This window comes from Panthera leo, chromosome B2, assembly GCF_018350215.1.
Source record: "Panthera leo isolate Ple1 chromosome B2, P.leo_Ple1_pat1.1, whole genome shotgun sequence".
Taxonomy (NCBI): domain Eukaryota; kingdom Metazoa; phylum Chordata; class Mammalia; order Carnivora; family Felidae; genus Panthera; species Panthera leo.
This window is the reverse complement of record NC_056683.1, coordinates 70,738,766-70,759,249: the sequence shown is the minus strand read 5'-3', so window position 1 is coordinate 70,759,249 and position 20,484 is coordinate 70,738,766. Positions and strand designations below refer to the sequence as shown.

The 20,484-nt window shown below is 39.5% G+C and overlaps 1 protein-coding gene and 1 long non-coding RNA gene across 4 annotated transcripts in view; one reads left to right on the top strand and one right to left on the bottom strand.

Annotated features, from left to right (window-relative positions):
• HMGN3 (high mobility group nucleosomal binding domain 3) overlaps positions 1 to 7,489 on the top strand; it is a 31,970-nt gene extending 24,481 nt beyond the window's left edge. For 2 of the 3 annotated variants that reach the window (XM_042939214.1, XM_042939213.1), the window contains exons 3-6: positions 2,182 to 2,211; positions 4,927 to 4,977; positions 6,352 to 6,465; positions 6,586 to 6,999. In XM_042939214.1, coding sequence (XP_042795148.1) covers positions 2,182 to 2,211; positions 4,927 to 4,977; positions 6,352 to 6,465; positions 6,586 to 6,717 — 327 coding nt within the window. In that variant the 3' untranslated portion in view covers positions 6,718 to 6,999. The other variant, XM_042939215.1, reaches the window with a different exon arrangement.
• The window catches only part of LOC122220117, a 39,362-nt gene extending 22,227 nt beyond the window's left edge, over positions 1 to 17,135 (bottom strand). Inside the window, exons 1-4 of the long non-coding RNA XR_006202682.1 lie at positions 16,999 to 17,135; positions 5,930 to 6,080; positions 4,710 to 4,774; positions 4,361 to 4,606 (exon numbers count right to left, since the gene is read on the bottom strand). This is a non-coding gene — a long non-coding RNA (uncharacterized LOC122220117). The remainder of the gene's footprint in view (positions 1 to 4,360; positions 4,607 to 4,709; positions 4,775 to 5,929; positions 6,081 to 16,998) is intronic.
• Between the last annotated feature and the right edge of the window lie 3,349 nt (positions 17,136 to 20,484).

Sequence of the window (20,484 nt, the reverse complement as noted above, 5' to 3'; positions counted from 1 at the left end):
GCACCAGAGTTGGAAAATCTGTCACATGATTTGGCTTTACTTCAATGAGATTTTCCTCAGGACAACTGCTTGGTGGATAGGAAGGCAGTGATGAGTAATATTTAATATATTGGCTTCTTTTCAGGCACTAAACTAGACAGTATCCGAGTAGTGGCCTTAGCACACCTCACCTCAAGTTCACACTAGTACACATTTCTGGTGCTTACCCATGAGAAGTGCACTAGGGGTACAGATGTGAGATAGATGAGGTGAACAGTGAGGTAAGGCCAAGGCGGTACACGTAAGTCAACACGAAGTGGAGAGGGGTTCAAATAAGGTCCTTTCACCCCTTCTGAGCATAGAGGCTGCGATTTTTTTCCCTGCGTTATTTTCTGAGCACTCTTCTGCCGGCTATGCTTCGCTTGGGAGATGGTGGTGTAGTTCTTCAGGCCATGCAGAAGCATCAAAGATGAACTCTGTTTGGTAATTAGTGGATGCTCCTTTGCTCTTCCGTGTTCAAAAGAGCATCTGAAGAAGCACAAGTTACACACTTGCTGCCTGGTTTGATTGTTACTGTTGTCTTTTCTTTGGTGATACCCAGTTCATTGCAATTAACGATACTGAGAAAGGCAGCACAGGATTTGGGTTCTGGTTCCCTGCGACTCATGGCTGTGTTGTCATGAATGCACCCATCAGTGCACTTACGATAATCCGAGCAGACACCGTGGTATTTCCTGTGGAGCGTGTGATACAGGCATGCCTCCCATACTACATGTTGCACTGTACATCCCCTTACCTGGTGCAGTGAATATATCATGGCCACCACTTCACCGACACAGTCTCCTAGTCTCTGCACATTCTGTTCGCTGGCCTTAAGTCCAGCTCTGATTTTTCTTCAGGACCCCAGGGTTAAAATTATTCATGGAGGCTCTGGCCCTTCATTTCCTTCTGTAGTTTAAAGAGAGATGAGTTTAGCTTCCTCTGGCTATTTTCAGCCAGAAAGTTCTGAGGTGTGAAGACGGCATGAAATATTTCTTCCAGTTTGGCCTGACCAGCTGACCTGTGCTGACCTCAGCATGGCTTCAAGAATTCCATAATTCCTTGCAATTGTGGCACGGGTTCCTCCTGACCATCTTTGCTGACCCCCTTGAAGAAATTATTTGAAACATTTAAGCTATTGTAAGGAGGCAAAGTTTGTATAAGGCAGCCTGAATTAGGTAAAAGATTGGAGTTCATTTTTTCAGCACGTATTTTTGGGAATCTACATGCTAGGTGGTACACATACTATTCTACCAGAGACAGAGCAGTGAGTAAAACAGACAGAGTATGGAGTATTTATTTCTGGAACACTTTTCAAGAAAGGCAGTTATACTTTCAGAATGTGAAATCCCTTGGGGAGCCATCTTTTGCTGATGGTAAGTAGAATATCGGTTCTGTATGCTTATTTCTGAAACTCCTAGAACCGTTGTTGCTATTTTAAATTTTCTTTGCGGCCTCATTTGCTTAATTTGCATCCTTGAAGAGAAAAAGATTTCCTTAAAAATACTAATCTCAACCCAGTTTTTCTAAATTTTCTCAACTTCCAAATTAAAAGGAAAGATTAGTGAACCTTTTACTCTATCTCAATCTTTCATTAAACATATGCATTTAGCAGATAAATAAATGTGCTTATTTTGTTACAGATAAGAGGAAGTATTTCTTGTGAACTGCCTAAGATTTATAGTTATTCTCTTCTCTAACATAGTAACAAGTCAGGGAACTCCTATTTTGGTTTCTACACAATTATGTAACTCTTCTTTTGTATTAATTTATAAGTTTTAGTTCTATTTGTAAGGAACAAGAGTCAGACCGGAACTAGTTCTTAAATAGCTCCTCAGTTCTCGTATTGTCATTTTTATCACACAAGTAGATTACAGGTCAGAACCCAAATTAATCTTCCTTTCTTTTTCTTACCCGCAACACCCTTAATTAGGAGAGGCCATTTCTTTGAATAGTGTGTCTGCACCTCTTTAGAAAACTTCCTGTTGAGTATTATGGTTCCCAGGGCACTTGAAGTATGTTTTAGTATGCTTGCTTACCTGGAGAGGGTAATGGGAGTCATACATTACACTCTTTCAACAAAGTAAGATACCAAGAATAAATTTTTAAAAATCAGCTGGGTTGTGTCTAATAAAACTGTATATTTTTCCATTTCCTTTGTAGCCCACCAGACGGTCTGCTAGATTGTCAGCGGTGAGTACTTTAGAACCCTCTTGTTGTTAGTTCTTATGAGTAAATATTCCCTCTGTTCAGGACAAAGCAGCAGAAGGAAGATTAAGGTGTTATTTCCCTTGAGTTTTTTTGTTTCCTTTTTGGAAATCAACGTGGGTCACAATCTGTGGCAAATGTGACTGGTGTTGCCAAGCAATTCAGTTGATCAGATATGTCAGTGAAAAGTAGCTGCCAGCCCCATTACCAGGCGTACAAAACCCAGGAAGGTGTTTGATATTTCTAGATCTCTGAAACAAAAGAAGCACATTAGCAAAGTCCTACCCTTCTGATTCTGCACATGATGTGTTAAAGTGGAGATGAATTACGATCCTCTCTCCACGGCCTATACTTTATTCAGAAACATGCTAAAAGTCATCGGAATCCATGCGCTTTAGTCCCATTTCAGAACTAGAGAATCTTTGGGAAAGTAATGATTCCACTTTGCCACTCAGAGTCTCCCTCTGTGGGCCAGGCCTGGGGAAGAGACCAGGGTTAAGATCATTAAAGCTGGGATGGGCAGCTGTGACCAGCCTTGGCCATAAATGCGCTCCAGGCCTTCTCACCAGGCTGTGCTCCCTGCTGGCTCTTGTGGTCCTCCTTGCCGCCCTGCAGAGGTACCAGCCATTACTCTGCCACGAGAGGTCAGCCTGGCTCTCTGGTGGAGGATGTTGGTTAAAATAGCCGCAGCCCTTGCTGAGACCTGAGATGTAGGAGGAAAGGCACTGGCTTCTTGGCTGGCAGGAGCTGCTAGCTGCTTTAGCCTTCGGGGGAGCATGGATTTCATGTCAGCCAACACCTGTGCCTGGCACAGTATAGGGAATCAATGCAGAAAGGGCTATGAGGGCACTCACAAGTTCCGAAGTATAGCCAATTTGGGGTTGGGTGAGACAGTTTCACGTGAGTCCCAACCTAAGGAAGCAACATCAGAGCCACTGGAAAGATGAAGAGCCGGGAGATGCAGTTGTGTGTGCGCACAATTAATCCGGATTCTGCCGAAGTCCCTCAAGATGGTGTGCTCTATCCAATATTAACTCTCACCATTGTTCAGTACTTATGTTTTAACTTCCGTTAGGCTTAGCTGTAGATTGTACTACAAGCCGTTGCATTCTGTGGATCTCTGTCCCATTAAGGGAGTAGACCTTGTAAGTCAAATAAAAATCAAAATTTAAAACAAGGCTTTTCCTGAGCACCATGAACCAGCGGTATAAGCACCTTCCACTGAGATCATTGCCTGTGGTGCTGACACAGAGCCTCCTCGGTGGCCGGTGGGATTACAGCCTGCAAAATCTCATCTTTTCCTGTTCCATCAAAACACTTAAATGCTGAATGGAGGAGAGGTCTATCTTTACAGAAAATACAAAAGGAAATCTTTGCTGTGAATTGTGACAACAAATACATGTTAATGCAATATATCAAAGCCTCACATTACAAAATTTTTTAAATTCTGAAAACCTAGTAGCCATGCAAGCTGCTGTTTAGGTAACAGACTACAGATTCAGGGGGTAAGAAGCTTAATAAAAATATCCCTTACTTTTCAGACCCAGTTGTCCTTTTTTATTTGAGAAGTCCTAACAGCCAATCTTCTGGAATTGAACTGTCTACAATTTTACTTTATGCGTTTGATGAACAGGGCCAGATTCAATATGAACCTGAACCACCTACAGGCACCAGGGACGAACATGTATTTTCTCCAGAGGGGGATATCCTGGGCAGTGTTTTCTGTTCAAAAGCCATTCTCCCTAGTGTTGGGAGAGATGGGCACTTATTTTTTTCTAGCTTGATGAGAGAAATATTTGCCCTAAAATAGCTATAGAAAAGCAGAGGCTTTAATGGGTTATCTTCCCCCATGTCCTCATGTGCCCCCACCCGTCCTGGAAAGCAGGTGAGGGCTGAAGCTCTATATGTTATGGAGGGAACCATGGCCACAGGGCAAGCAGTGCTCATGGCAGCAGGGAAGAGAACCGCATGAAGCAAGAGAAAAATAGTTGCTCAGTGGACTCTTTGGCTAAGTTTAAGAGAAATCTTAAACTTTCGGAGCTAACAGTGGACATTTTATTATAATCATGTTCTTGATAAAAAGCTCTAGAGGCAAATAAGCCTAGTGTCTGGGTGGGCGAGAGATTCTTCTCACCTTGAGCTGGCATTGGAGAGGATGCGAATAGGAAGAAGCTGAAGCTTGGCTACAGAACTTGAAATTGACATCAGAGGTAGAAGGATGTGGAAATGATTTTGAAATACTTCACAGGCAGCGGTCTTCATTACCGGATGGGCTTTGCCTGCAATTGTGCTGTGATTTCTAGACTGTTGGGAAGGCCAGTGTGACTGAATTCATTGAGTCATTTGGCCGAGGGCCTGAGTCATTCCTCTTGCTGCTGTGCTGTGATCAAAGGAAGTACAGAGACATCAGAGCTAGAAGCTTAAACCTGTTCCTGGAGAGCTACTCTGGACTGGGGAATAAAGAGTCGGCTTTTAAATCTCACCTGCTGTTCACTTGAGAACCCAGGATGAAAATAGTCACGAAATGCACGGGTCTTTATGCTGCTACCTGATGCCGAAAATAGAAAGAGGTTTTTTTTTTTTTTTTTTTAAATGAACAAAATCGTAGTCAAAATGAACTGGTGTCTTCTGCAGTCTCGTTGCATTCCTTTTGGTCTCGAGGGTTGTCTTTTTCAGTATTTGTGTAATTTATCTTTGCAGAAACCTGCTCCACCCAAACCTGAACCTAAACCAAGAAAAACGTCTGCTAAGGTAAGAGGTGCTCCTTTGACTGACTTTGGCCTTTTAAACAATGAATAAATTATAATTTTGTGTCGAAAAATCCCCCAAGGAAAAATCACATGTAATGATACGGGCTAAATGTACTGACTAGGAAACTGTCACCATTGTTGCAAAAGGCATAAAGCACAGTTTTACGCTTTCCCAGGAAAGTGTTCCCATTTGGTCAGTAAAGGTGAAGGAAGTCAGAGCGTGGTGCTCGGAGAAGCCGCCTGTCCAGGAGGGTTTGTTAGCAGTGCGCCAGGGTGGCTCGGGAGGTGGGAGGCTGGGCCCTGGTATTGCAGCTGCCAGTGGCTCAAGGGCTTGGGGGAGGGGATCTGACTTCATATAACTGGTCTTAGTGGCTTAGTCTGATGACTGACATGTAATAATTAACACTAGCCAATAATTAATATCAGCAAACATTTATATGGTGGCTCTTATACTATGCCAGACCCTGTTCTTGCTTTTCTTATGAAACCCTCGCATCAACCCTATGAGGTAGGTACACATACCCCATTTTGCAGACAAGGAAACAAGCAGAGAGGTATGAAGAAACTTGTCCCAAATTGCTTTTCTGTACTCTGCCCTTCAGAGCAGTGTTGTGAATTGTTTGAAACGATGTGTATTTGTGGCATGGGTAGGTGATTCTGAAGCAGAACTCGCCCCTGTGGCTTAGTCTTCAAATCAGGAACTTTTCTGGGCGCCTGGGTGGCTCAGTCAGTTGGGCATCTGACCCTTGATTTCGGCTCGGATCATGATCTCACAGTTCGTGGGCTCGAGCCCCGCATCGGACTCTGCGCTCCCTGACAGTGCGGAGCCTGCTTGGAATTCTCTCTCTCCCTCTCTCTCTTCCCCTCCCCTGTTAGTGCACATGCTCTCACTCTCTCTCTCAAAATACATATATATATATACTTGTTTTTAACAATCAGGAACTTTTCTTCACCTGGGACTTCATTTTCAAGCATTTTCTCAGCCTTCTAGTCACTCAAGTCCCACGTCCCCACATGAGATGTTTCTCTTGCTGGCTTCTTTCCTGGTTTCTGCCTCCTCCATCACTTCCCACTGCTGGTGCCCTCCACGGCAGAACCACTTCTCTGTAGTGAGAGAGGAGGCCCACTGAACAAATACATGAGGAGAATCACCACCTTTTTCCCAGAGGAGAAAGTCAGTGGATATTCTAAGCAGCCCATTACATTTTCACAGAGACTCAGTGTAACTCACTCGAGGCACTGCAAAATTGGGTTCCCCTCCCCCTGGAAAGCCACCATGTTGGCCCTGGTTTTGCTTTACCTTGTGTTTGGGCGAGGTTGGCTGATTTTTACTGACATCACACCCTGTCTAACATGCCTTGTTTCCCTCTATTAGAAAGAACCTGGAACAAAGATTAACAAAGGTGCTAAAGGGAAGAAGGAGGAAAAGCAAGAAGCTGGAAAGGAAGGTACTGCACCATCTGAAAAAGGTGAAACTAAAGCTGAAGAGGTACTTTCCATAAATACCCCCCACTGATTGAATCAGTGTCTTAAAAGAAATTGCTCAATCCTTCAGCCGGTGATAGCACATTCATAATGACTCTTTTTATTGCCCGTAATGTTATTACAGATCCACATCTCTCGCTCAACTGTTAATGTCTCAACCTCCAGAGGTACCCCACCCAGCACACTGTCAGTAAAGGGGCAGATTGAAACAGTGAGAGTTAAGGGTACAGTAGAAAATTCTGCATGTTTGCAGTGACTAGAATCAGATAGTAGTGTGGTGTTTTTTTTTTATTATGAACAGTGGGAGCTTACAGGTAAAGCTTCTGTGGTCGTTTGAAAACCAGAAAGCAATAAATGCAGCCAAGTGTTTGCCTACTATATTCCTGCCTTGTCTGTTTCACACCCAGAGTTGAAATAGGTTTTGCAATCGAGCTGCTAAAAACCAGATGTTCAGAGTGTGTGTGTTGGTCGGGTGGACTTTCTTTTGGCTGATAGTAGCTTTAATAGTAACTATATCTCCCCCCCCCCCCTTTCTTTTTCACAGGCACAGAAAACTGAATCTGTAGATAACAAGGGAGAATGAATTGTCATGAAAAATTGGGGTTGATTTTATGTACCTCTCGGGGCAACTTTTAAAAGCTATTTTTACCAAGTATTTTGTAAATGCTAATTTTTTAGGATTCTACTAGTTGGCATACAAAAATATATAAGGATGGACATTTTATCTTCTCATAGTCATGCTTTTTTGGAAATTTCCATCATCTTCAAGTAAAATAAATACGAGTTTATTATTGAAAGCTATGTGTAAGGTTGATTGAGCATTCCATGCACTTGCTTTAAAAATCGGGTCCTGTGGATACTGTGGTGTTTCTACTGTGCGTATTTAAATTTTTCACGCAGTTTTTCTAGAGCAATAATCAGTGGTGCTTTTGTACCTAGGTTTTATGTGGTTTTAATGAAACATGGATAGTTGTGGCCACCTGCTGACTATTTGTGGTTTAAAATAAAAGGTTTTCTTGCCTGCAAAATACCTGCCTCTTAGTAGTGTCTTTACTATAAACTTGGGCAGTGTTTCATTTTGTTGTTGCAGAAGATGTGAAGAATATTTCCAGTGCGTGCCATAACAGCATTCCTAATAAGTCAAGTAGGATTATTTCTTAATTCTTTGGCCTGTAAAAATGTTATTATTTTAATGAAACCATCGGTGAGTGCTAGTGTGGAAGAATTACATCTAAAACACTTTATATCAGAAGTGGTCATCAATGATCACCATATAATAAGCTTTTAATAAAACATTACTTTTTCAAAGTTCTTTATAAACAGCATAGAGTTCTGTTAAACCAGAGAAAAACCATAAACTAGTGCTGATCCTTGAAAATCTCTCCCTTTCAAAATATACTAAGTCACATTTTACTAAAATACTTTCCCATTTGTTGAGGACTTCACAGCCTTGAAAGCTCTCTACCCGGCATGACCACATTTTAGCCTTGCATGAAGCTAAGAATGGAGGTAGCATAAGTAATATGAGAGGTCCTTTCTAGGCTAAGAAATGGGGACTTGGATGTTTATGCCTTACTTCAGGAAAGAGAAAAACCAGGATTTGAACCCGGTCTTTCGGATTTTAAACATAGCCTGTCTCGGTCTGTTCAGGCTGCTATAACAAAATCCGATAGTTTGGGTGTCTCATAAACAAGAGAAACTTATTTCTCACTGTTTTGGACACTGGAAGTCTAATACCAGGGTATCAGCATGGTTTGGTGAGGGCCCTCTTCTAGGTTGTAGAATTCTGTGTGCTTACATTGTGGAAGCTCTCTGGAACCTCTTCACAAGGGTAGTAATCCCATTCATGTGGGCTCCACCGTTGTGATTTAAGCACCTCCAAAAGGCCCCACTTCCTAATACCATCATCTTTGGTGGGTGGGATTTCAACATAGGAAAATAGGGGGATCACAAGCATTCAGACCATAACAGGCTCCTCTTTCTGGAATGACATAGGTGTTGTGCCGGGAACATAGGAACTACTTTTTGTTTCTTTTTTTTTTTTTTTTTTTTAATGCTTATTTTTTGAGAGAGAGGCGAGCAGGGAAGAGACAGGCAGACAGAGAATCTGAAGCAGGCTCACTGCTGTGAGCGCAAAGGCAGACGCAGGGCTTGAACCCACGAACCTTGAGATCATGATCTGAGCCAAAGTCAGACACTCAACCTACTGAGCCACCCAGGCACCCCGCCACCCCCCCCCCCAACAGAGAACTACTTTATAAATATAATTATTTGGTTTTTCTTCGCATTCCTGAGAAGTTTGGAGACTGCATGAGCACCCAAGAAAGCTGAATTCTGGGGATTCCTCTTAGATGAGGACTTGAATCTTTTAAGATGGAAAGTAGCACCTGAATTGCTCAGAGGCTCTTGTAAGGAGGCTGTAATTCCTCAGGGCCTTAGCATATACTGTGGGGGCTCAGAACTTGTGTCAGTGCCCCCAATCTGTCCTTAATCAACTGCATTTACTATCCATATTATATCCAGAAGAATCTTATTCATAGCTTTTTTTTTTTTTACTTCTGATTATAAAATGTACCTTAATTTGTGTTGGACATGCTGAACACCACTTTTACCCAAAGAAAAATAGCTGGTATCCAGTGAATACAAAAATATTTTCAATGTGCAGTCAGTACACAGTTGACCTATGTTCTTGGCCTGCTTCCATTTCACAAATGCAGTGTAAACTCCACAGGTCTACTTTTTAAACAGTAACAAAAGTGCCACAGGTGATTTTTTTTAAATAAACATAACAATAGTACAAAGGAGAAAAAAGCCAACGTCCTCCTTCCCCGCACTCCTGTGTCCTAGAGGTAACACTGCACACCATTTTCTCTATGACTGTGTATGGATGTGTGTATCTATGAATGTATATTCACACACATGTAGATGCACATATAATTGTTAAAGGAGAATATTGTATACATTCTATTTTGAACTTATTCAGCCAATAGATTATAGTTATAGGTAAAGATTATTTCTAATACTGCAGTGATACTGCAGTAAACCTTCTTGTTCACAAAGCTTTTGCCTACGTAGATTTTTTTACTTAACTAATTTCTAGAAGTGGAATGTCTGAGTCAAAGGGAATGTACATTTGACATCTTGACTATGGCCAAAAGAGTTGTACTCATCCACTTCCATCAACAGTATATAAATGACATCTTTCCTTACCTTTGCCAGCACTCTTATTTTGGCCAGTCTAGTAATGAAAACTAATGCCTCACTGTTCTAATTTCAGTGGTTTTTTTTTTTAAGTTTATTTATTTTGAGAGGAGGGGGGAGGAACAGACAGAGAGAGAGAGAATCCCAGAGACCCTGTGCTGTTAGCATGGAACCCAACACAGAGCTCAATCTCACGAACGATGACCTGAGCTGAGATCAAGAGTTGGAGACTTAACTGACTGAGACACCCAGGTGCCCCAAATTTTTATTTTATTACTAGTAAAATAAAGTTTTTCATATATTTAATGGTCATTTGAGTTTCTTCTGTGAATGATGTTGTTTTTCTACTTTTCTGTTGGGGATCACTGTGTTTTAGTCATTCACACAAAAAAATCATTATTTACAATGATCATTGATGCTATTACTTTTATGCAAACACAAATATCAGGGATTCTGTAGGTCATTGGTACGTGTGTATTAAAGTTTATGGGTATTATCGTTACCACATTAGCAAAGTGAAGGAATACTGTAGAGCAGATAACTACCAAAGTCACGTAAGAGCCCTAGTTTGGTTCCCCAAAATTTGATCTGATGGTTATCCTGCTGTGAGTCTGGATACACTGCCTGCAAACAGATGGAAGTTTTGGTCCTACCCATGACTGCCACATTGCTTACCTCAGCAGTGAATTTATACATGTTAAAAAGTAGCCACCTTCTCCAAAACACCTATCTGCTAATCTGACGGAAAATCCTAACCCTATGAATCTACAATGACTTTGAGTCATTGACGTTCCTTGTGGTTAAGCAGTGTACTGCTTGTATAATCATACGTTTTAGTTCTGATATTCTCCCTGGAGATGGCCCCATGGATTGTAGTATTAGAGTGCAATGTTCCTGAAATTCCAATTTTTAAATTCTAAGAAAAGATAATCTGAAAGTCAAAATCCATTGGTCTAACAATAGGTGAGATCTCCCATAAAATCTTGAATGTACATTTACATAATTCAGGAATTTGAAACAAGGTTATGAAACAAAGACTTTTTTTCCTGTCCCCAAATTTTAGGGGACTTCATTCTTAGCCCGAGGTACAAGTTCTGTCCCCTTTACCAATCCTAGCAGGCATAGGGAACTCATCTCAACTTTTAGCTGTCACATATGCTAACAAACATGTCTTCTGAATGCTTTTCACTTAATCATGAATTCCAAACTTGTATACTGTTTTCTATTATTTTATTCAGAACATTGACTTTAAATCTCTCAGAATAACTTTAATGATTAAGATAATAAGTAGTGGTTCGCCTGGGTGGCTCACTTGGTTAAGCATCCGACTTCCATTTAGGTCGTGATCTCATGGTTCATGGATTCGAGCCCTGCATCAGGCTGTGTGCTGACAGCTCAGAGCCTGGAGCCTGCTTTGGATTCTGTGTTTCCCTCTCTCTCTCTGCCCCTCCCCCACTAGTGCTCTGTCTCTTTCTTCAAAAATAAATGATAAAAAAATTTTTTAACAGAAAAAAGGTAAGTTTTAATTTATTAATAATTATTAATATAAATTATATGTGAATATATATTAATATATAAATAATATAAATTATTTAATTTATTAATAATAAATAATAAACAGTTTATTCAATGCCCTGTGACAAATATTTTACATAAATTGATTTGGGAGAAAACTTGTGAATTCTGTATTATTTTAATGTTTCCATCTCCTAGTAAAAATGAACCCAATTTTCCAATGCCAAATAGAGTTCAGACTTATTTAAAACTGCTAAGGGAACTTTGTGATTATGTATTTCTCCTTCATGAGAGAAGAGTGTCTTTGAAATTCCAGTTTAAAACGATATTTATATATAAATGTCATGACGTTGAATTAAGCAATGGTTTATAAGGTATGACACCAGAAGTACAAGTAAGCAAGTAAAAAAGTGGACAGTTTCACAAAAATTTCAAGAGAGAGAACAGCCACAGAATGGGAGAAACTATTTCCAAATCATATATCTGATAAGAGTCTAATATCTAGAATATGTAAGGAACTCTTCTTACTATTCAAAAACAAACACTTTTTAAATATAATTTTTAAATGGGCAAAGGATTTTTAAATAGATGTGTCTCCAAAAACATACATCGATAGCCAATATGCAAATGAAAGGATGCTCTACAGTTAGTAATTAGGAAAATGCAAGTCAAAATCATTATAAGATACCATTTTACATGCACTAGGATGACTTAAAAAATAGCAAGTGTTGGAAAGGAAGTGGAGAAATTGGAGCCCCTTTTCATTGCTGGCGGGAACCTAAGATAATGTAGCCTCTACAAACAACAGTTTGTCATAACCAAACGTTAAGGAGGGTTAAGGAGGGTTACCATACGATACAGCAATTCCACTCTTGGTATGCACCCTAAGGAACTGAACACATATTCCCACAAAAACTAGTACATGAATGTTTATAACAGTGTTATTTCTAATAGCCAAACGCTGGAAATAATCCTGATGTCCATTAACTGATGAATGGATAAGCAAAATATAGTATCTCCACACAATGGAAAATTACTCAGTCATGAAAAGTGATGAAGTACTGATACATGCTACTACCTAGATGAACCTTGAAAACACCATGCTAAGTGAAAGAAGGCAGTCACCAAAACCACTGATATGATTTCAAGTATATGAAATGTCCAAAATGGGCAAATTTCATAGTGGTTGAAAGTAGATATGTGATTGCCAGGAACTGGAGGGAGAGGAGAGTGGGGAATGGTTGATAATCGGTACAGAGTTTCTTTTTTGGAGTGATGAAAATTTTCTGGAAGAGTGATAATGGTTGCACAACCTAGTAAATATACTAAGAGCCACAGATGCATACACTTAAAAAATGACATTTGCAAGGCCACTGTGCGAGCACAGGACTTAGAATCAGGAGGTCTGGTTTTAAATCTCAGTGCTAACTCACTAAGTGTGTGAACCCACATAGGTCATTTAATTTCTGCCTCTCAATTTCTCCTCCTTAAAATAGAATTAATACCTGTTTGACAAAGCTGTTAGGATAGAATGAGATAGTCACGGAGAAATCACTTAGTGCAGTGCCTAAAATACAGTAGGTTTTCCATAGATGCCAGTTGAATTGAAAATGGATGAATACAAATGAGCCGTGTAGGCTTTGATGAGTGTATATCATGTATGATCGTTGTAGGCTGTCAGCCTCTAGTCAATCTCCTTTGAACAGTACAAAAGGAAGAATTGTGTTCCACTTAGAAGGCAATATAGTATAATGGTTAAGCTTATGAATTCTGAAACCAGACTGCCTGGGTTCAGATCCTCTGTTAAATACTGTCTGTGTGACCATGGACAGATTTACTTAGTCTCTCTATCTATACTCTGTATAACTTAGAGTTCCCATCTGTAAATGGGAAGAAAAATAGTTCCTACTGTATAGGATGTTATAAATGTTAATGGTACAAAGTAATGTTCAGGAAGTATTATATTTAGTCAAAACATGGAGCAGATGAGAGGTTAGGTCCTTGAAAGGAGCATTGTCTCATTCTCCTTTGTAACACACAGTAGAGGCCAAACTAATATTTGTTGAACTGAATGTGGCCTTCCAGAGACAGAGAACTAAGTTCAGGGTTGTTACCATTGCTATTTCCATCTCCAAATTAAGCTAATTGGATGGGGTAAATCAAACGTACAAACTACAATTCTGGCCAGTCTTCCTTGAAATTAACATAAAAATTAAACCATTTTAGTTTGTATTTAATGTCTTTTAAAACACCAATGCCATAACTTTAAGAACATTTTTTCTGTTAGTTGTGGTATTATTATAATAATACTTGTTTAACCTGTGTACTCACATACTTATTTTAATTTAGCACCAACTTTACTTTTCTAGAAAAATACACCATGATCTATAATTCCTTTATTTCTAGATCACAAAGCACTTAACAGTTAAACAGGGAACATTCTCTTAGAGATAAATACATCTGGACCTAAGGTAATGGGCCTCATTGAGTTCCTTGAAGTCAAATCATCAACTCTGAAGATGGGAAGAATCCCTGGGATCATGCAGTTCCTCTCTGATACGATTTAGATTCCCATTTACAACAGGACCAGCAAAGAGTTTCTCAGACTTACATCTGGTCATAAAGGAGTTATCCCTCAAACAACTCTCAAAGTTAGGAAGTACTTTCTTATTATTGAGCCAAGAGCAATCTCCTTGTAGCTCTCCCCATTGATCCCGGTTCCACCAGGACCAGCGACATATCGAAGTAACTGATTCTTCCCCCCAGCAGTCCCTCAAACGTCTGAAAACACCTATTATGGTGCCTCATAAACACTTCGGTTTCTCTCATTCTTATGGATTATGGTATTGGACCTAGATCTTTTTAAAAATGTATAATGCATTTAAATTAGTCTCATAAATTCAGATGGTTGAGAAATGGAAACAAAATTTCAACACATTAGGTTGAACAGTATGAAATAGCTATCTTATGGACCTTCAAAAATGGTGATTTCATATGGTTCAACCTACACTTTTCCTCCGTTTTTCCCCCTTTAGGAAACTTGATTAGTGAGTTCATCCTGTTCTCTAATTTAAGTATGTTTACAAGGCAAAGAGCACTTCAAGACTGCACCAAAGTCTGTCTTCCAGATTTATCCATTCATCAAAAATACACTGAACGTCTAAATGCTGAGCATTTTGCATGGCATTAGGGATTCAGTAGTGAGAAGGTCAGTGTCCCTACTTCTTAAGCTTAGAGCTTAGTGGGAAAACCAACATTAATTACTTAGTAACACAAATAAATACATATTTACAAGAGCGATTACAGAATTCTAATCTCTTCCATGGTAAACCCTTCATGTAGTTCCTGTAATGGACTCCATTTTGAGAAAGATATTAGCCACAAACAAACCCACAGGAAACTAAGGTAACTTACTGAATAGCATTTTTAAAGTATTATTCACATGGTTGCTATAAAGCACCTGTGAAAAATGACAATTTGGGCTTGGCATAATAAATGTTTCGTTGTTCTTCCAGGAGATAATTGCTCCTGTATTTCTCATGCCTTTTCCAGGGATATCTTTTTGACTTAGAAGACTCCAATCCCACAAGTGACTCCTGAAAGTTAACTTGACAGGTGAAACAGATTCTTGAGGGAACAGAGGATGGGAGGAAAGTGGCCTAGGAGCTGGAAATCACAAAACTGGATTGACCTTTGTGGGCATCTGATTTAGCTTTGCTCTCAGAGCCAAGTCTCCTTTGAATTCTAGAAAAAACTTTTTTTTTCCTGCACAATTTTTTAGGTCTTTTAATAGTAGGCTCCAAATCAGGACAAGGTGATCTAAAAGTATATATGTACTTTTTTTGATGGAATTCAATTTAAGAAATGGGTAATGAGTGATACACTTAAAAACTGGTTTGCTGAGCACATACAAAAAGTCTCAGGAGCTGCACTGAACTAGCAACTGTTATGCAGCTATGATGTTCTGAGCACTTTGCTACAGAAGTAATAACAAACCCAAAAAGAGATGCGAGTTTTGGCTTCAGTCTTATGAGATAAGACACGCCTTGGCTCTATGCATTTCTGGATTCTTTTTACAAGAAGTTGAATACTGATTCATCAAAACTGAGATAGAGTAAAATCCTCCATAAGTCAGCAACTGTTAAATGTCTACAATGTGCCCTGTGGTGGATAGCAACAAAAGGAAACTTTACTGACCTTTTCTGTCAAAATGAGTTGCTTTTCCCTTGCATTCTCATAGCACTTTTCTTGACCTATATTTTGTACTTATTTTATTTCATCTGGTACCATAAAACAATGCTTCCTTGTCTGTTTCTCTAAATAGAAACAGAGAGGCAAGGAGCCTTTCATCCTTGTATTCTCCATAGCACCTACCTAGTGCTCAGTACATAGTAGTTACTTAATGAATGTTTATTGAAATGTTTAGGTACACTAAATTAAAAGTCAAACTTTTCTCTCCACTTTCAAAGTCCTGCTAACCTCAAAGGAAGGCAAAACTACAACACTTCATAAGAGAGGAAAAAAGACCCTAGCATACAATATTAAGTGTTAAATGTGTACAGTTCAGAACTATCTTGAGCATCTGTGGGAAGATTCAATGGTGGGGAAAAAGCATGGAGGCTCCTGATTTGTTAAGGAGGCATGGATGAGTCCGAGAGGAGCAAGAGGACCTGTCAGACAAGGGAACAGTCTTTATAAAGGCTGGAGGCAAGTATGTAGTATCAAATATATCTAGAGTAGGTTCATCTCCCAAAACTATGTTTTGGGTACCTGAGAAAATTGATTCACCGCTGCCTGCTTCCATTATGTAAAATGATTGGGTTGGATTTGATTAATGGCTTGTAAAACCATTTTAAAAACAGTAAGGTACTAATAATTCTCTCTTGATAATGATGGGAAAACTGCAGGGGGGTGTATAACTCACCCTCTTGACCATCACCTCATCCCTAGGGGCAGCTCCTAACGTTCATGGGCTGAATCCTTGGAACCCAAGTGTGTTGAACCAAGGGATCTCTGAAGGCCTGGGTGACAGGATGACTCTTCCCAACTACCAAACTTGCTCAGTTTGTGCAGAAAGACAGGGATACATGATGACCGGAGTAGAGCATTGATGGTAGGAAGCAGAGAACACTGAGACTTTGGACATAAATCACTCAGCACTGTGCCTAGCACACAGTTGCAATTCAGGAAATGTGATATAACGTATGTGGGAATGTGATATTATGGGCTAAGAATGTGAGCTCTACATGGTCATGGAAGCATTGAATGGCAGTCACCAGTGTTTGGATTTGATCCAGCAAGAAACATGGAGCCCTCCTGGCTTCTTGCCCTGAGAAGACACAGGATGAGCATGGTGTCCAAGGAAGAGGATTCTGGCAATTAATTCAATTTTTAACCCATATTTTCCCTTTAATTAGAATATAGTCTGGATATTGCATTTCACAGGATTATTATTAGTTTTTTCTAAGGTGTAAAATAGTATTATAGTTATTCTTAGGAAATCTATGCTGAAGTCTTTTAGGGATAAAGTGTTGTGATAGCTGCAACATTTTCAAATAATTCAGATACGTACACACGCATACATATACAAATATCCATCTACATAGAGATAGCAAACACGGCAAAATATTAATTGTTGGATCTAGTGGTTTATATACGAACTCCTTATATTATTCTGTTCTGTATACTTGCATATTTTCATAAAAAAGAGTTGGAAAAGAAGTGGGGGGAAATGTTTTCCTTTGATCTTCTTATAGGAGGAAGAGAACAATTAATAGTGATAGTCACTAATGATACTCCTACACATTAGGAGAATACTTACTCTGTGACAGTCTGTGAAGTAAAAAAATTGGTCTAACCCAAAGCTCCTGAGAAGTAAACCTTTAAACTCTTACAATTTCCCAAGTGATAGGAGTGTTTTTGTTATTCCTGGTAGGCACCTTGGGCCATGAGTATCAATCTAAACTGGGGTGGAGGAGGATGAGGTAGAAGACTGGAGACTGATGGGCAGTCAGTCAATGGGCAATCAGTCAATTAGTCATGCCTATGTCATAAAGCCCCAGTTAAAACTCTGGATACCAAAGCTCTGGTGAACATCCCAGCATGGCAGTATTGCATGTGTATTGTCACACATCGATACCAGAAGGGTAACACATTCTGAGGAAAACAGAAGCTTTGCCTTTGAAACTCTGCTAGACTCCACTCTATGTGTCTCTTCCTATAGCCTGTTCTAATTTGTATTCTTCCCCTTAATAAATCATAACCATGACTGTAACTCACTTCCGGTGAGTTCTGTGAATCCTTCCAGTTTTATCACATTATCAACCCCAGGAGTGGTTTTGAGAACTCCTTGAACTTGCAGTTGGTCTTAGAAGTGACCACAGTCTTGGAGATTGTGCCATTAGGCTTTGCAGTTTGGTGAACACAGGCTCAGATATTCTCCTTAGTATTTTTGTATGAATGTTAAATACTCATAACCTAAGCATAAATGAATTGCAGTAGGACCTACTATGTGGCCTATTTCACAGATAAGGAAACTTAGGAACAAATAACTAATTTGCCCAAGCTTATATAGTGAGTAAATGGTGGAACTAGAGTTTAAACTGTGGCAGGCTGCTCCAGAGCTAGTGCATCTTGTTGATAAGGAAACAAGTCTCTATCAGGAATACAAGTGAAAAGAATTCCAGAGTACATAGGTCCAGGGAGCAATGTAGGTTGAGTTCCGTGTCTTCCATTCTCTAGCTGCAGAAATGTATAATAATAATGCACCTTCAGAATGAATACCCTGAGGCACAGCAAGACACTGCCCTGAAAGACAGATTCAGTGATGTTTAATACTACTCACTTTGTTTTGTAAGGCCATTAAGTGGACTAATTAATTTTATAAAGAAGTCCAAGAATTCTAACAGAATGGGCTTTCTCATAAACGTTCCCCTTATCCAAGTAACAAGACCTCCACATTCTCTGACCATTCTAGTTAATAGGAGGCCTGCTGTAAAATTTCAGTGGCATGGAAAAATTGCTTTAAAAGCGAGAGCAGTCCCACACCTCTTTCCACTAATTGATAGTTGACAGTAATCCAAATCTAAATGACATGTGCTTCAGAATTCAAAAATGGGAGTGGTAAAAACTTTAACACCCTAAAAAAAATAAGACGAGGAAAGAAGACCTATCTAACAAATGGAGCTCCTATAGACTCTTCTTTGGAAAATTCAAAATGTTCCAATGGGAAAGGTCTAATTTTCAACAAGCCACAAATTTCAAGACTTTGCAAGCACTTTGGTAATTTCGTAAATCAACTAGCTGAATATGTGATCAATTTTAATCAAATTGTCACAAAAGCTTGCAGACAAATGGTACTATATAGGTGCAAGCAAAAAGTGTGAATGACTGTCTGCAGTAGTCACCAAAGTCGGGCATTTGCTCTTTGAATACGTGCACTGATGTGTGAACGATGCCCTTACACAGGTTGTGCGATGCTATTCTTCTCTTGCCACCCCCAAAAAAGCCTGGAGGTAAGCAATTCACTAGTGGGGGAAAAAATTAAGCAATGCCAAGAGTACATAAAAACAAGAGAGATCCAAGAGATTAAACCGCTGGTGCCGCTTTATTCTGCTAACTTGAGCCTAATGGCCAAACGACTCTCTTAAGAGGTTTTAGTTTGTGCCTCTCTATGGAATTCCTTAAGTGACTTATATTTCATCTAAAACATAAAACCCACAAGTCCAAACACTATGTCTTGACATTATGCTTTGCTCTGATCTCTGCTATCATCATTTTCTGATTTTTTTCAATCATTAAAAACAAATCGATTCTAAAACGTAATTACACACTGTTCCAAAACCTCAAGTAGGAAAAACAGAAACAAAACAAAGAAAGAAGAAAAAAAACACACACTACAAAAGGAAAACAGGAAACAGTGTTTCTATAAACTGAGAATAGTTCAAGGGCCTGAAATCATTATTACACCATATGTTAACTAACTTGGATTTAAATTTTAAAAAATAAATTTTAAAAAAACTTAAAAAAACCCCACAATACTAAAAGTGCCTTTCTCATAGGAGTGTTGTGAGGATTAAATGAATTAATATTTTTAAAGTGCTTAGGACAGCACCTTGCACGTAGTAAGCTATATAACTTTGTTTAATACAGTTTTTTAACACAAGCAGAAGAAACGTCTGGGTCACAAGTGGAACGAAGTGAGTGAACATGAGAAACCCGCCTTTGTCCTCCTTCCAAGTAATTTAGCACCGTGAGGCAGTCATGGAGCAGATAGAATTGAGGTACAGTGGGAGAAATGTGTTTCAAGCAAGTCTCAGCTAAGTGTGTTATCCCTCGGTTTATTTTCATTATATGAGTTTTTTGATTCTGCATACTTTGAAGTTTGCCTCAAGGGAAAAAGTTGAATTGGGACTCTTTGTGACTAGAATCTTTGGCCTAGAAGGTTGGCACCTTCGACTGTTTCTCATGCCAAGCCTTTGAGATTCTGTTCCTGTTCCAAAAGCTGACAGGAGCTTCCTTGCAAGTTGTTCTAAAAGAAATGAATGAGACTAAACTCCAACAGATTTCTGCCTTTATGGACCCTTAACTAGCCTAATTAGCTTGGTGAATTAGCAGTACGAAGGCCAGAATGCAGAGTGCAGCAGGCCCCAGCACTGGGGGTGGACACATACGAGGCCCACAGATCACGAAGCAGGACCAGCCCTGCGGCCCGTGGGGGACACTCAAGAAAGGCTGCCCTGAAAACACTGCAGAAAAGCTGCTGCCATCTTTTGGCTGATTGCACAGGAACATGGATTTTGAACCATGAGCTATGCAAATCAATACCCACAAAAAGGCTTTGTAATGCCAAACCTGGTGAGCATAAGATATTACATCGTTTATACTTTTAGACTTGAAAAAAATGAAGGAAAATGTTAATTAAGGTGGTTCTGAGTAGCTCTTTTCCATCCCCAATGGGAGGGAGGAAATGACTGCCAATGGAAAGTGGCATTACGCAGGGACAGAAGGGACCCAGGGTTTCTTAGTACAGTTGTACTAGACCCAGTCAGAGCCACCCCCTTTGCATAACAAATATTTGTCTCCTCTATTATACTGTACTAATGCTTATAGATAATATACCCATAGGTGTAATTTTAAAAACTCAATATACTGCTCTAACTGCAAAATGCAGAAGAATTTAAAAGGAAAGTAATTTATAATAAACTATTTCTATATGTAAATGTTTGATCATGATTTAACAAGAAGACATAATGGAGTAGATAGATGCACAAAATAAGTTTAGATTGAAGAAAACACAAATTCAGTG